Source organism: Ranitomeya variabilis, chromosome 4 (genome assembly GCF_051348905.1).
Source record: "Ranitomeya variabilis isolate aRanVar5 chromosome 4, aRanVar5.hap1, whole genome shotgun sequence".
NCBI lineage: Eukaryota > Metazoa > Chordata > Amphibia > Anura > Dendrobatidae > Ranitomeya > Ranitomeya variabilis.
The window spans coordinates 34,954,136-34,968,581 of NC_135235.1; the positions used below are offsets into that span (position 1 = coordinate 34,954,136).

At 42.3% G+C, this 14,446-nt stretch overlaps 1 protein-coding gene across 8 annotated transcripts in view; it reads right to left on the reverse strand.

Annotated features, from left to right (window-relative positions):
• CRTAC1 (cartilage acidic protein 1) overlaps positions 1–14,446 on the reverse strand; it is a 526,287-nt gene that overhangs the window by 337,022 nt on the left and 174,819 nt on the right. For all 8 annotated transcript variants that reach the window (XM_077258322.1, XM_077258318.1, XM_077258320.1 and 5 more), the window contains exon 3: positions 11,634–11,830. In XM_077258322.1, coding sequence (XP_077114437.1) covers positions 11,634–11,830 — 197 coding nt within the window. The remainder of the gene's footprint in view (positions 1–11,633; positions 11,831–14,446) is intronic.

The following is a 14,446-nucleotide window of genomic DNA, read 5'->3' on the forward strand; positions in this document are numbered from 1 at the left end:
GGTAGTGCTGGATAGCTTTGTCTTTTTCACTCTCATTATGATTCAAGGCCGGGAAGAACTAAGAGAAGAAACAAGGAGGCTGATGAGGATGGTTAACTGCTTTTGGTGCCTGTAACAGTCTAATGTGTCCAGTAATTGTCCCATGTGGTGTTCTGTAACTTGCCGTCTACTCTTTTTGAGTGAGACAGTCCTTTTTTTTTATCAGCATTACACCAGCTCTATAGGTACAGGAACTTCCTTCCTTTAACTTCCCAACATACATTGCTCCTACCACTGTCTAATTGCATGCCCTGAACTGAAAACTTTCCTCCCTGTATGCGATTTGACAAGGAAGCAGAGAGAGAAAGACTTGTCCCACAAAGAAAGAGAGACAAAGAATTGACCAAATTTTCTGTATAGTGACAAAGTCTATCCCCTTCTTCCTGTGGAAAGACAAAGACCCGCCCCCACTTCCTGTATAGAGAAAAAGAGCCACCTCACCTTCTTCATAAAAAAAATCCACCCCCACTTCCTGTAGAAAGACAAAAAATCCACCCCCACTTCCTGTAGAAAGACAAAAAATCCACCCCCACTTCCTGTAAAAAGACAAAGATCCAACCCCTCTTCCAGTAGAAAGACAAACTGTAGATCCAGCCCCATTTCTCAGAGAGACAAAGATCCACCCCCATTTTCTGTAGAGAGACATAGATCCAGCATCAATTCTTGTAGAAACATAGATCCACTCCCACTTCCCATAGAGAGACAAAGTCCCTCCTTCACTTCTTGTATACAGATATAAACATGCCTCCACTTCAAGCAGAGAGACATAGATCCACCCCACTTGCTGTAGAGAGACAAAGACCCTCTTACACTCCCTGTATAGAGCTATAGACATGCTCCCACCTGTGGTTAAGAGACATAGATCCACCCCCACTTCCTGTAGAGAGACAAAGATCCGTCCCCAAGTTCAGTAGAGAGACAAATATTCATCCCCACTTCTTGTAGAGAGACAAATATCCATCGCCACTTCTTGTAGAGAAACAAATATCATCCCTAATTCCTGCAGATCCACCAAACATCCTGTAGAGTGATAAAGGCCCTCCTCCACTCCTTGTATAGAGAGACATAGATCTATCCTCACTTCCTGTAGAGAGACAAAGATCCGTCCCCACTTCCTGTAGAGAGGCAAACATCCATTCCCACTTCCTGTACGCCATTTTGGTATCTGCTACAGCCAAATTACACTTGACGACAAGTAGTAGTCAGCAAGCTACACAGAATAACTAGTTGTTACGGCTGGCGGAATGCACCGAGTAAATATATGAGTTGTTATAGGTGCGTTCGCAGCCTGGGGTCCACCGTGCAGGAGAGAAGCCTGCTGCTAGAGAAATGGCGGCCCTATATGGTGGTAAAATGTCAGATTAGACGTGAGTTCTGTCACTCGGTCAGTATCAGCACAAACCCTGTTACTTCACAGAGTCGTGAAATAATTAGTGGGACTAAAACCCTAACTAGGGTTGTGTTTGCTCTGGAACTCTTCTGTGCTAACCGCACACATGAATGAACCAGATACTAAGCCAAGTGACTAATTGCCCCCACTGATGCTAGCTGCCTGCCTATGTAATTTCCCACGGCTAACGGACACTCTCCACGTGTAGCCTCAGTGGCAGAGTATTACTGGCGACAAGCACAAAACACAAATGATATTAGTGCACGGCCGTGAGGCCATGTGAACCTTTTATAGCTGCAGCAACGTCGGGACCTTCCTAGAGGACCAATGGGAGCTGCTACAGGACCTGAGCGTGTGACCCCCGACCTCCAATGAGAGGTCCTCCCTTGGGCATGCTCAGAAGAGGAAATGCAGGACTTAGTCCCAGAGATGTCTGCTCGCCGCTGACCAGTACTGGCTACAATGGCTGAGCCTGGAAGAGCAGCAGTAACCAAGCGCACAGTATCTACCTGAGCCAGACGCTGGGACCGATGTCTCTGCTGAGCAGGCTCCACTGCAGCTGGAGAAGAATGGGAGACTGCAGCGGAGATGGTTTGAGATTCCTGCTGTGCAGCAGTGGGAACTTGACACCTAAGGCCATGTGCACACATTCAGGATTTTTAGCGTTTTTTTCACGTTTTTTCGCTATAAAAACGTGATAAAAACGCGAAAAAAACGCTAACATATGCCTCCTATTATTTACAGTGTATTCCGCATTTTTTGTGCAAATGTTGCGATTTTTTCCGCGAAAAAATCGCATCGCGGAAAAAAAAGCAACATGTTCATTAAAAATGCGGAATTGCAGGGATTCCGCACACCTAGGAGTCCATTGATCTGCTTACTTCCCGCACGGGGCTGTGCCCACCATGCGGGAAGTAAGCAGATTATGTGCGGTTGGTACCCAGGGTGGAGGAGAGGAGACTCTCCTCCACGCACTGGGCACCATATAATTGGTCAAAAATAAAAGAATTAAAATAAAAAATAGTCCTATACTCACCCTCGATGTCCCCCGCAGTGTTCCCGCCTCACCGCTGCACGCTGCCGTTCGGTTCCTGTAGCTGGTGTGCGGTGAAGGACCCTGCCGATGACGTCACGGTCCTGTGATTGGTCGAGACCGGTCATGTGACCGCTCACGTGACCGTGACGTCATGGAAGGTCCTGCGCGCACACCATCTATACGGAACGGACGCCGGTGAGGAGATCAGCTGTCTGCGGGTGAGTATAAGCATTTTTTTATTTTTTTTATTATTTTTAAACATTCTATCTTTTACTATAGATGCTGCAAAAGCAGCATCTATAGTAAAAAGTTGGTCACACTTGTCAAACAGTATGTTTGACAAGTGTGACCAACCTGTCAGTCAGTTTTCCAAGCGATGCTACAGATCGCTTGGAAAACTTTAGCATTCTGCAAGCTAATTACGCTTGCAGAATGCTAAAAAAACGCGAAAAAAACGGAAAAAAAACGCAAAAACAAAATGCGTATTTCTTGCAGAAAATTTCCGCTTTTCTTCAGGAAATTTCTGCAAGAAATCCGGACATGTGCACATACCCTAACACTAGTGGCCACAAGTGATTTTTCAGGGGTAAAAAAAGATTGCAGACTGTCTATCACATTCTCAATAAAAAAAAATTAGATTGTTTGATCTTGCAGGCATTTGTTAGTCTCTTCATTCTGCCCCCTCTTATTTCTTACCTAACGCTGGTATGTTAAGAGATAGAGGATAGTAACACTAGTGCAGGATCAGACAACCCAAAGTTTGTATTCTGCAATCGTGTAGACACATAGCTCTGCACTGGGGCTGTGTACACAAAATATCAAGTATTTTAAATCAGGACCATTTGAAAAATCGGTAATTTTGTTTTTAAAAAGTTGTAGTGAATAATTGTATGCTGGTGTCTTTACAGTAACTGTTCAGTATAATAACAATAATAATGTCGACCGGTAAATTAATGACAAGCTACAAAAATCCGTGGGATCTAATGTGTCAGCAGAACCCCAAAAAATAACAAAATGAGACTTATATAAATTCCAAAATGAAATCTATGAGACTGTAAAGATTTCTGGCATCATCAGAAAAGCAGACAACCTGTGTTAATTGTCTATCCGAGCACATCACAGACATCTGCTTTTCTCAGGTAATTAGGGATATTTCTTCCATTAGATTGTAAATCAGCACAAATGAGATTTGTTAAAGGCAAATTAAGGAAACCAATTTAATTAAGAATTTAGTGTAATAAAAACACACAAGACAATATATAACACAAAGCTAGACTCTGCCAAAACTTGTCCAAACACCATCCATTTTATTCTTCTCTGTTCACATCCAAAGTTAATGGGTCAATCCCTTTTGTTAGAACCTGATCACAAGCTGTAGACCCCAATGATCGGCTATAGACTCTATGGGAACCCAGCAGCAAGTGTTTAATTTATGTCTAGTGCCTCCACAGGGGAAATGGAGTATTACAGAGTTGTAACTGAAATCAATGGATCCCCATGTAATGTATGTACAATCCTCCACTGTGTTAAGCCCTTTTGACTAATGTCTACTAATAGATCAGGGTTCTTACAGGGATTGCCTATTAACAAAAAAAACAAATATATATATATACTAGATTGTGGCCCGATTCTAATGCATCGGGTATTCTAGAATATGCATGTCCCCGTAGTATATGGACAATGATGATTCCAGAATTCGCGGCAGACTGTGCCCGTCGCTGATTGGTCGAGGCAACCTTTATGACATCATCGTCGCCATGGCAACCATTATGACATCTACATCGATACTGTGCCCGTCGCTGATTGGTGGAGGCCTGGCGGCCTCGACCAATCAGAGACGCGGGATTTCCAGGACAGACAGACAGACAGACAGAAAAACCCTTAGACAATTATATATATAGATATGTATATATATATATATATATATATATATATATATATATATATATATCTTCCAATCTGTTTAAGATATAAGGTTCTTTAACTTGCCAGTATAAATCTATCAAGAAAGGTGCCTTGATCTTAAGATATTAGGTCCTAGGTTCTGGCACTTCCAATGGAAGATTTCTGTGTGACCAGTGCTGTGAGCGAAGGGGCCTGGCTTAGCGAATAAAATTAGTCAATTAGCCAGCTCCCTTCATACACAGCAGTTTTCTCATGAACATAAATCAGAATTAGAGCAAACACGACTGGGATCGGCGTTAATGTCTTGCGAACCAGTCACATATCTTAATACATAAATTTTAACTTTTTATTTTTCCCCTTTAAACAGGTTGCCCACCCCTGAATTTTTCATCAAGATTATTCTAAAATAAAAAAGTTAACTCACTTTTCTAATCTGCCAGCTGCTCCTCTTCCAATTCTGTCTGGGTCCTCTATCAGTATCTGTACTTCCTGTTAGCTCCAGGTGGACATGTGACTGCTGCAACCAATCCCTAGCAGCGGCATTAATTGGCTGCAGCGCTCAGGTGTCTAAACTGACCAAACAGGAAGTACCAAGAATGGCAGGGCATCTGTGCAGAATTGGAAGAGGGGAGAAGAAGGTCCAAATGGTAAGTGATAGACATGAGAAAATTAGTTTAAGGCCAATTGGGTTCACTTGAAATTTCACCAAAAAATTGGATTAGCCAGAACCTGAACTTTTAAACAGTCCTCTAAATAGGCTAGTCCTGAGAGGTGGAGCCACTTCCCTCCATCCCATGGTTGTCCCCTCCTTAAAGAGTTTGCCTGGGACTTTAACATTGATGGGCTATCTGTAGGAGGGGTCATCAATGTCTGATTGGTGGCAATGAGACACCTGGCGACCCCATCGATCAGCTGTTGCCAATGTCAGTAGTGGTCGGAACTGCTCAGTTATAGAGCTGCACAGCACAGCTCCACCGACAGTATAGTGGCCACAGCCGGGTACTGCGCATCTGCCCACCAGTCAAAACAATAGGGGGTGGATGTGTAATACCCGGCTGTAGCCACTATTCCATTGCTGGAACTGTCTTGCGCCGCTCTGAAACTGGCCAGTTCCCGACGACACCAGGAACAGCTGGTCAGGTGGGCGCCGTGTGTCGCACTCCCAGAGATAAGACATTATTGACCTACCACCACTTCCTGTAAAGAGACAAAGTTTCACCCCCACTTCCTGTGGAGAGACAAAGATCCACCCTCACTTCCTGTAGAGATACAAAGATCCACCCTCACTTCCTGTAGAGAGACAAAGATCCACCCTCACTTCCTGTAGAGAGACAAAGATCCACCCTCACTTCCTGTAGAGAGACAAAGATCCACCCTCACTTCCTGTAGAGAGACAAAGATCCACCCTCACTTCCTGTAGAGAGATAAAGATCCACCCTCACTTCCTGTAGAGAGACAAAGATCCACCTTCACTTCCTGTAGAGAGATAAAGATCCACCCTCACTTCCTGTAGAGAGACAAAGATCCACCCTCACTTCCTGTAGAGACAAAGATCCACCCTCACTTCCTGTAGAGAGACAAAGATCCACCCTCACTTCCTGTGGAGAGACAAAGATCCACCCTCACTTCCTGTAGAGAGACAAAGATCCACCCTCACTTCCTGTAGAGAGACAAAGATCCACCCTCACTTCCTGTAGAGAGACAAAGATCCACCCTCACTTCCTGTAGAGAGACAAAGATCCACCTTCACTTCCTGCAAGAACAAAGATCCACCCTCACTTCTTGTAGAGAGATAAAGATCCACCCTCACTTCCTGTAGAGAGACAAAGATCACCCTCACTTCCTGTAGAGACAAAGATCCACCCTCACTTCCTGTAGAGAGACAAAGATCCACCCTCACTTCCTGTAGAGAGACAAAGATCACCCTCACTTCCTGTAGAGACAAAGATCCACCTTCACTTCCTGTAGAGAGACAAAGATCCACCCTCACTTTCTGTAGAGAGACAAAGAACCACCACATTTCCTGTAGAAGGACAAGGATAGGTCATCAATGGTAAAGGTCCAGACATCCTCTTTAAAAGCTCAAATTAATACAATGGAGCAAACTTAAAGCTATAATGGTAATCTTCCTCCGATCTGTAAAGTTTTGATTAATTGTAGCAGATTACTCAGCTTCTTAAAAAAGATCAACTTTTGCGTAACACATTCTGCTTTGTTTCCCATCTTTCTCTCGTCATTAAATAAAGCAGCCGCGTGGGCTGTAATCATTCATTAATGTGAAATAATCACTATTTACGTAATACGTCCATTCAGCCCAGGTATGTGAGAAGTCGGAACGCTCGGTGTATTGTTCTATGGGAGTGAGTCAGTCCACATGGGCTGATTGTAAGAAAATCCTAAGAATACGTATCAAGAAAGCAGATAATAATGTGTGACAGCGAGAACATAGCATTAGAAAGGACGGGAAACCTAAAGCCTTCATTAGCCGTGTGCCGAAAAGCAATTAATGGTCTCCTATTACGAGTCAGTAGGGGATAGGCTCGGTGTAGCGCTCTTCACTTGGATATATGACTGATCCATACTGTATCACCAGAAACAATTTTATACATATTCGGACTGATATTAGCAGCAAGTCTAAGGCTAGGTTCACATTGCGTTAGGGCAATCCGTTTAGCGCTAGCGCTAGCGGATTGCGCTAACGCAATGTGTATTTAGGGGCCGTGTTCAGGGGTCGCGTTAACGTCCCCGCTCTCGCAGATCCCCGATCTGCGAGAGCGGGGAACGGACCTCGGGCGCGCCGCGGACGCTGCAAGCAGCGTCCGAGGCGCGTCACAGAAGAACGGCACATCACTAGCGCGAGCCGAAAAAGGCACGCGCTAGTGATGCGCTGCAGGCGAAATTTACATTGCTGTCAATGGGTGCGCTAACGGACCCGTTGCACGGCGTTAATTGCGACATTTTCGCCGTGCAACGCTGTCCGTTAGCGATCACCCACTAACGCAATGTGAACCTAGCCTTATAATACTGAACTTTTATAAGGTTTGTATAAAAGTCCTTTTAAAGGGAATCTGTTAGCAGGTTTTTTGCTACCTCATCTGAGAGCAACATAATGTAGGGACAGAGACCCTGATTCCAGCGATGTGTCACTTAGTTTACGGGGTGCAGCAGTTCTGACATAATCAGAGTGCTCAGAAGTAGCATGTAGCAGAGCTGAGAAAGCTAACCCCGCCCACACCACTGATTGGCTGCTTTCTGTGGGCATTGTATATTGAAGTGCTGGGGGCGGAACTGGACCAGGATGCACTGGTGCACTAGACCTTCAGTGATAATCTCCTGCTGATAAAACAATTATTGTATTGAAACAACAGCACACAGCCTAATAAGTGACACATCACTGAAATCAGTGTCTCATCCCCTACCTCATGCTGCTGACAGCTATCCACTGGTGAGATTATCAGTCTCTCTTCTTGGACCCCATGGATTACAGAATAGGGGGAATTTGTTTCCTCCTTTCTCCCCAGACCACAAAACCAAATCCATGGCATAAGTGAATTGATTAGTAGCACCAAATTAATTAATATACTCCTCATAATATGGACATTCAGAAATTTTACTATACAGCCTGTTACTTAATAAATATAGCCTAAACTACATCAATGTGGAGACCATGACTACTTTTCTTTTCATTTTTGTAATATATTTGTATTTTCCCCTGTTTTCCTGAATATCGGGAAGGTTTAACCAAGAAAACACTGAGTTATGAATATCAATGTAATTTATGTATATTTTTTTTATACACATATTGAATATTTGTTCATACAGATAAGCAAATTTGTGTTTAATAAGTAAAATAAATGTTAATATGTTAATAATGATTTTTCAGGCAATTTTGGATGTGACTGGAATAGGACTCAAAGTTTCCAAACAGTACTTTATATTTAGTGTTTATTTCATATATATTATTTTATTATTATTATTTAAATTTTTAAATTTGCTAGTGATGATAAACTCAAATTTGACCCATGGCAAAATTTACAACCTTTTTGGTCCAAAAGCTTGTTATTAAATGTAGATTTTATGTGTAGGTTCTCATTTCATGGTAAGATGCAGCAAAGCAGGACATTTATTCATTTAAATGCCGACAAAAAGATTTTTTTCTAATTATTCTCCAGGCATTGCAAAGTTATGCATTTTTATAATATACTTACCTACCTTATTTTGCATCCTTCTCTTCCAAACACTGCACTGTAGTGATCATTTTATGCTCCTTTAGAAGCTGCTTTCAGCTGCTGCTCATCAAAGATCTGCACACAATATTCACACAGTCTGTGGATTGACCTTTCCTATCTGAATATGGGATAAGGGAGCTGAGAGGTTCAGACAGAGAAGATCCTAAATATAGTCTACAGACCACTATTAAGTAGCAGTTGAAAGCAGCTTCTAAAGGAGCATGAACTGGGCATTTCAGTACTGCAGCTTAATGTTTGGGAGAAAAGGAAGCAAACTATGGTATTACGTGTATTGAGAATTTTGCAAAGCCAGGAGGATAATTAAATAAAAAAAAAATAGCTTCTCTTAACATAACAAAGTAATTAGGTCTAAAAAAGAACAAACAAACAGAAAAAACATTCAGAGAATTGCAGCAGGTGCCAGTTCTGGCACAATTCTAACTTGACTGAGCAACACCAAATGCTTAGAAAGAAATTGAGCATAAAAATATTCGTTAAAAATAAACAAAATAGCACAACTTGCACCAGCTGACAAATCTGACACATTACAGCAAAGAACAAATATTTAATTACCGTAGATTTTAGACAGACAGAGAAACTTTTTCATTAAGTTGTTGTTACTCACATATGATAATAACGTTTCAATGCCAGACGTTTAATGCAAAAAAAATAAGATGCTACTACCACTTACTAACCTCACAAGTAGAGATGGGCGGACATCTACTGTAGATGTTCGGGTCCGGCAGGTTCTGCCAAACAGTTACAAAAAGTTCGGGTTCGGGTACCAGAACAGTTTGACAGCTTGGTGAAGACCCTTTTCAGTTCCCCATGACTTTACACAGAGCACAAAGTCCCTATAGACACGGTTGGGGGGTTTGGTTTAAGAACATGACCGGCCGGACCTCAACCCAATCCAACAACAAGAGCGGAGACTCTGAGCCCGGCCTCTCCCCAACATCAGGATCTGACCTCACAATGCTCTTCTGGATACATGGGCAAATATTACCACATATGCCTTCAAGATCTTGTAAAAAGTGGAAGCTGTTATACCTGCAAAGGGATCAGCTTCATATTATTGTCCATTGACTTAGAATAGGGAGTCAGAAAAGCTTCTGTAGGTGTGTTGTGGAGGGGGCAGATATTTTAGTGTATATAATGTATGCTCAATGAAGAGAAGGTAATAAGATGAAAAAGCATTTCAGACATGAAGACAAAGACAACTGACATACTGAAATATAACATGCCTGGTTATTCTTTTCCCTAAGATCATCTGTCAGGGAAGAGTTAGCAGGTTTCCATAAACATCAATAGTCATCTGGACCAGCTGAAATCGTTGGGTTTGTTCAACCGTTGGCAGATGTGTATGGGCACTGTTATGGACCTGGTGGTTAGGAGCACCCGGAATGACCTGATGGTTAAACTAGTAATCGGGACAAGCTCTGGGGAAGTGGGAACTCTGCTGACCGCAACCCTACTCCTATCACACACACTAGAAATAGCCGTGGAGCGTACCTAACTCTCCCTAGACGCCTCTTCACAGCCTAAGAGCTAACTACCCCTAAAGATAGAAATAGAAGCCTTACCTTGCCTCAGAGAAATTCCCCAAAGGAAAAGGCAGCCCCCCACATATATTGACTGTGAGTTTAGAGGAAAGTCACAAACACAGGAATGAAACAGGTTTTAGCAAAGGAGGCCAGACTTCACTAAATAGTCAGAGGATAGAACAGGGAACTATGCGGTCAGCACAAAAACTACAAAAACCACGCAGAGTATGCAAAAGACCTCCACACCGACTCACGGTGTGGAGGAGCAACTCTGCACCCCAGAGCTTCCAGCTAGCAAGGAAATATCATGATAGCAAGCTGGACTAGAATAAGCAATACTAGGAAATATATTCAAGAAGCAGTAACAACAAATGAACTAGCAGGAACTTAGCTTCTGCTGGAGTAGACAGGTCATCTGAGAAGTCCAAGAGAGATCTGAACCAATACTGAGACATTGACAGCTGGCATATGAGTGGAGTTAAATAGGAAAGCCAGCCTAGCAATAAACGAGGGTAGCTGGAAAGCCAACCTCAAGGACCAGCAGTCCCACTCAAAGCCACCAGAGGGAGTCCAAGGACAGAACTCACCAAAGTACCATTCATGACCACAGGAGGGAGTCCGAGAACGGAATTCACAACAGGGCACCTTAAGTCTCAGGGACAGAACTTGGGGGTCTGGTAGTCTCACAAGGGCCCTGATAGCAGAAGATTCCTAGTATTATAAACTTCCAAACACAGAAAAAGGAAAGTGCTCCTCAGACCAAATGAGGGCACCACAATCATGGACCAGACCTCAATCACAGGACAATAAAACTTTCACACTCCTTATCTACGAACTGTTCCAATATTTACAGCCACTGTTTTCTTCTCATCCCACATTGATAGTTCTGCTTCACATCACTTATCTATTGCATTATTCCTGTGTCCTCCTGTGCATAAATATGTGACTTTTCAGATTTTGGGTTATTCTATGCCTGGTGAAGAGACCTGAGTAGTCTAGAAAGCTACTATTTGTTTCCATCTTTTCAGTGAGCCGATAAAAGGTATCAACCACCGAGGAGGCTCAAATTTTAATGTTTTTCAAACACAGTTGGCAAACCCAGTTACAAAGTTTGCATCAAGTCCCAGAATCTTCAAGTTTTGCCTATTTTGACTCCTTGCCATAAGCTGTTCTCAATCCAATAATGTATCACTAGTAGGAACACCCACCAACCACACACTTTTTGCAGGATTTGACGTCTTGTCACTGGCAGCAAAGTAAAGGTATCAGCCTTGAAAATATATTCATTTATTGTATTTTTTGCCAAAGTGTTCCCTGTTCTATAACTAAAACATGGAACAGAAATTCAGCGGCATACTTAAAAGCTCTGCGTCGTAGCCTCTGCCATCCCTTAGACTCAAGTTTCTTTTTATTTCATCTAATACCAGGGCACAAGATCCGGCATAAAACATCTCCATCTCAGGTACAAGCTTTTGTCGAAATCTCCTTACCTGAGAACGCATTGTTCGTGTTCAGGAAATAAATCTCTTCTCGTCCATCACCATCGATATCACAGGCAGTGACCCCAATGGCATTGCCTTGGCGATCCCGGATGGGATAATAGGGAGAGCTCCGCTCATCCACTGCTATATTCACCAAACGACCTTTTTCTTTCATGTATTTCAATACAAGATTGGGTCCATTATATCTACAAAAAAGAAGCAAAAAATAAAAAGAAAATGAATTAAAAAAAGACCAGAAACAGAGGGGAGGATCTTCTCCCAAGTCAAAACATAAAAAGCTTTCCTGTCTATCGGTGGAGACAAACACAATATACTAAACTATTCTACTGCATCCAGGCAAAGACATCAGCTGTGCTCCAAACTACAAGGACATCTGATGAGGGTTAGCTGCATAACTTTCCTCTTGTTTCACAAAGTATGGATCGAACATAGTTCATCTATAATATGGCAACCAACCATAGTCTATTATGCCTCCATTTTTTTGTCTATAAGGGGAAACCAGGCATTCTAATCAATAGAAGGGCCATGTATGCCGTTAGGTAAGAGACAGTTCCCGGCGCTTCCATCAACGGGCAACAGATTACTGTCATGGCCACTGGACCGGATACTGCAAATTTATGACCAGCATGCCTAATAGTCACTCTACTTGGTTCTCTTGGTTTGACGTCCATTGCCTCCTCTGTTGAAACTGGAACTCTAGTCCTCCTGCATCTTGCATCTAAGATGACACCATGAGCGGAGAGTGACCTCATTGTCCCTACCTTTCTTGTGCTGTGTGATTGTGGCTCAGACTCATCATTGCGCTCTATGGTGGCTATCTTGTATGTAGGAGAACCGAACCATTAGTCTCAAAAATGGAACAGCGAGCGGAAAACGAAGGGTCACCAGGTATGGTTACTATACATGACAAATGTACGGTCACTTTTCAGTGTCAAGCTGATGGGTTGCTTTACTTTATTGGCACTAAACAAGGTTTAGTTACATGTTAGAACATGTTGGGGCATGTTAGGTTAGGCTATGGGTTGAACTAGATGGACTTAAAGTCTTCCTTCAACCTTAATAACTATGTTACTATGTTTAGATGACACCATCTCTTGAAGGAAAGTTCCCATAACAGAACCAATCATTTCATTATGGGAATAGAGCTGCAATGAAACGTGCAACAAACATAATTATCCTTAGACAATGTTGATAAATCTTCCACTGTGGGTCTGGTGCAGATAACCGATCACTCTTATCTTCAGCAGTTCCATCAGAAGTTCATCATACCTATCCTAAGGATTGGCCATCTATATCAAAGTCTTGAACAATCAGTCGAAGTCAGGACTTTGTCCAAACCAGTACAAATGTACATTTTCTTGTTCCTCTGCAGCTACATTATGATAGTAATAATGGGACATGTGTTGGTAATATAGCACATTATTCCATACCCTCTATCTACTGGATATGCCATCAATGTAAAAGATGGGAATACCCCTTTTCATGAGAAAACTCACAAAAAGCATACTTTAAATTCTACTTCTTTTTTCTCCAAACTCTTAGTATAGTTTTTCTGAACGGTAAAGTTTGGAGCTGCAGCTCGTTCTTACTAAGTGCTGAGTAATGCTGACTGCCGAGCTTCTGCAGCGTCATGGGAGATGCCTCCTCTATGCGCAAGTAATGCCAAGATTTCTGACGCCTGTGTACAGTCATCATAGCGTACTAAAAAAAGCATATACAGTAAATATTATATTAGCAAGTCATGTTTTCTTGAAGTGCCGGTATATTAGTGGTAACCTTTAGTGATGAGCGAATATACTCGTTACTCGGGGGTCCTCCGAGTATTTTTTAGTGCTTGGAGATTTAGTTTCTATCGCCGCAGCTGAATGATTTACATCTGATAGCCAGGCTAAGTACATGTGGGTGTTGCCTGGTTGCTAGGGAATCCCCACATGTAATCAAGCTGGCTAGTAGCTGTAAATCGTTCAGCTGCGGCAAAGAAAACTAAATCTCCGAGCACTTAAAAAAAACTCAGAGGACCCCAGAGTAACGAGTATATTCGCTCATCACTAGTAATCTTTGATGTGGGAGCATGGCAAATTGTCACTTTGAAACGTATTCCAAAAAATGGAAAGTTCGTGGTCTATATCCGCGATACTGGCTGATGAAGAAACGTCAAATGCCAGATAATGTAAAATAACAGTTCTTTTCATTTTTATTTTTCTATACGTTTCTAAGTGTCACCCACTTCATCTTCAGTAAACAAAAACCATATGATAAGGGTTACACTTTGAAACGCGCAGAAAAATACAAATATAAGGACCATTATTTTACATTATCTGGCATTTGACGTTTCTTCATCAGCTGGTAGCACTGATATAGACAACGAACTTTCCATTTTTTATGGGGTTTTTTGTGAAATCACCCATAGATCTGCAGCAGCCACACAACCTGGGATCGGGTCAGCATATATTTGATACCATCTCTGACAATTATTCCCGGATAAGACCCTATTTTGCTCTCTCTCAACTTTTTATAACTTTGAAATTTATAGGACATGCTGGCCTACTAAAGTCAATTACTATGGAGATGTGGCTATACTGACAACCAATATGGCTGCACTTCTATTTGTCCTTTTTTTGCAAAAATGTCCAAGGATGAACCCTCTACTATGACATCTTCTACTGGGTGGTGCTGCACCGGCGCTGCCAATTGTGTTGAGAAATGTAGTCATGTCCAATTTTACATTAATAGGACATACTTTTGGTGGCGCCCAAGCGAGGTGATTATGTCTTGCTGCAGAATGCTGATTATCTCTTATA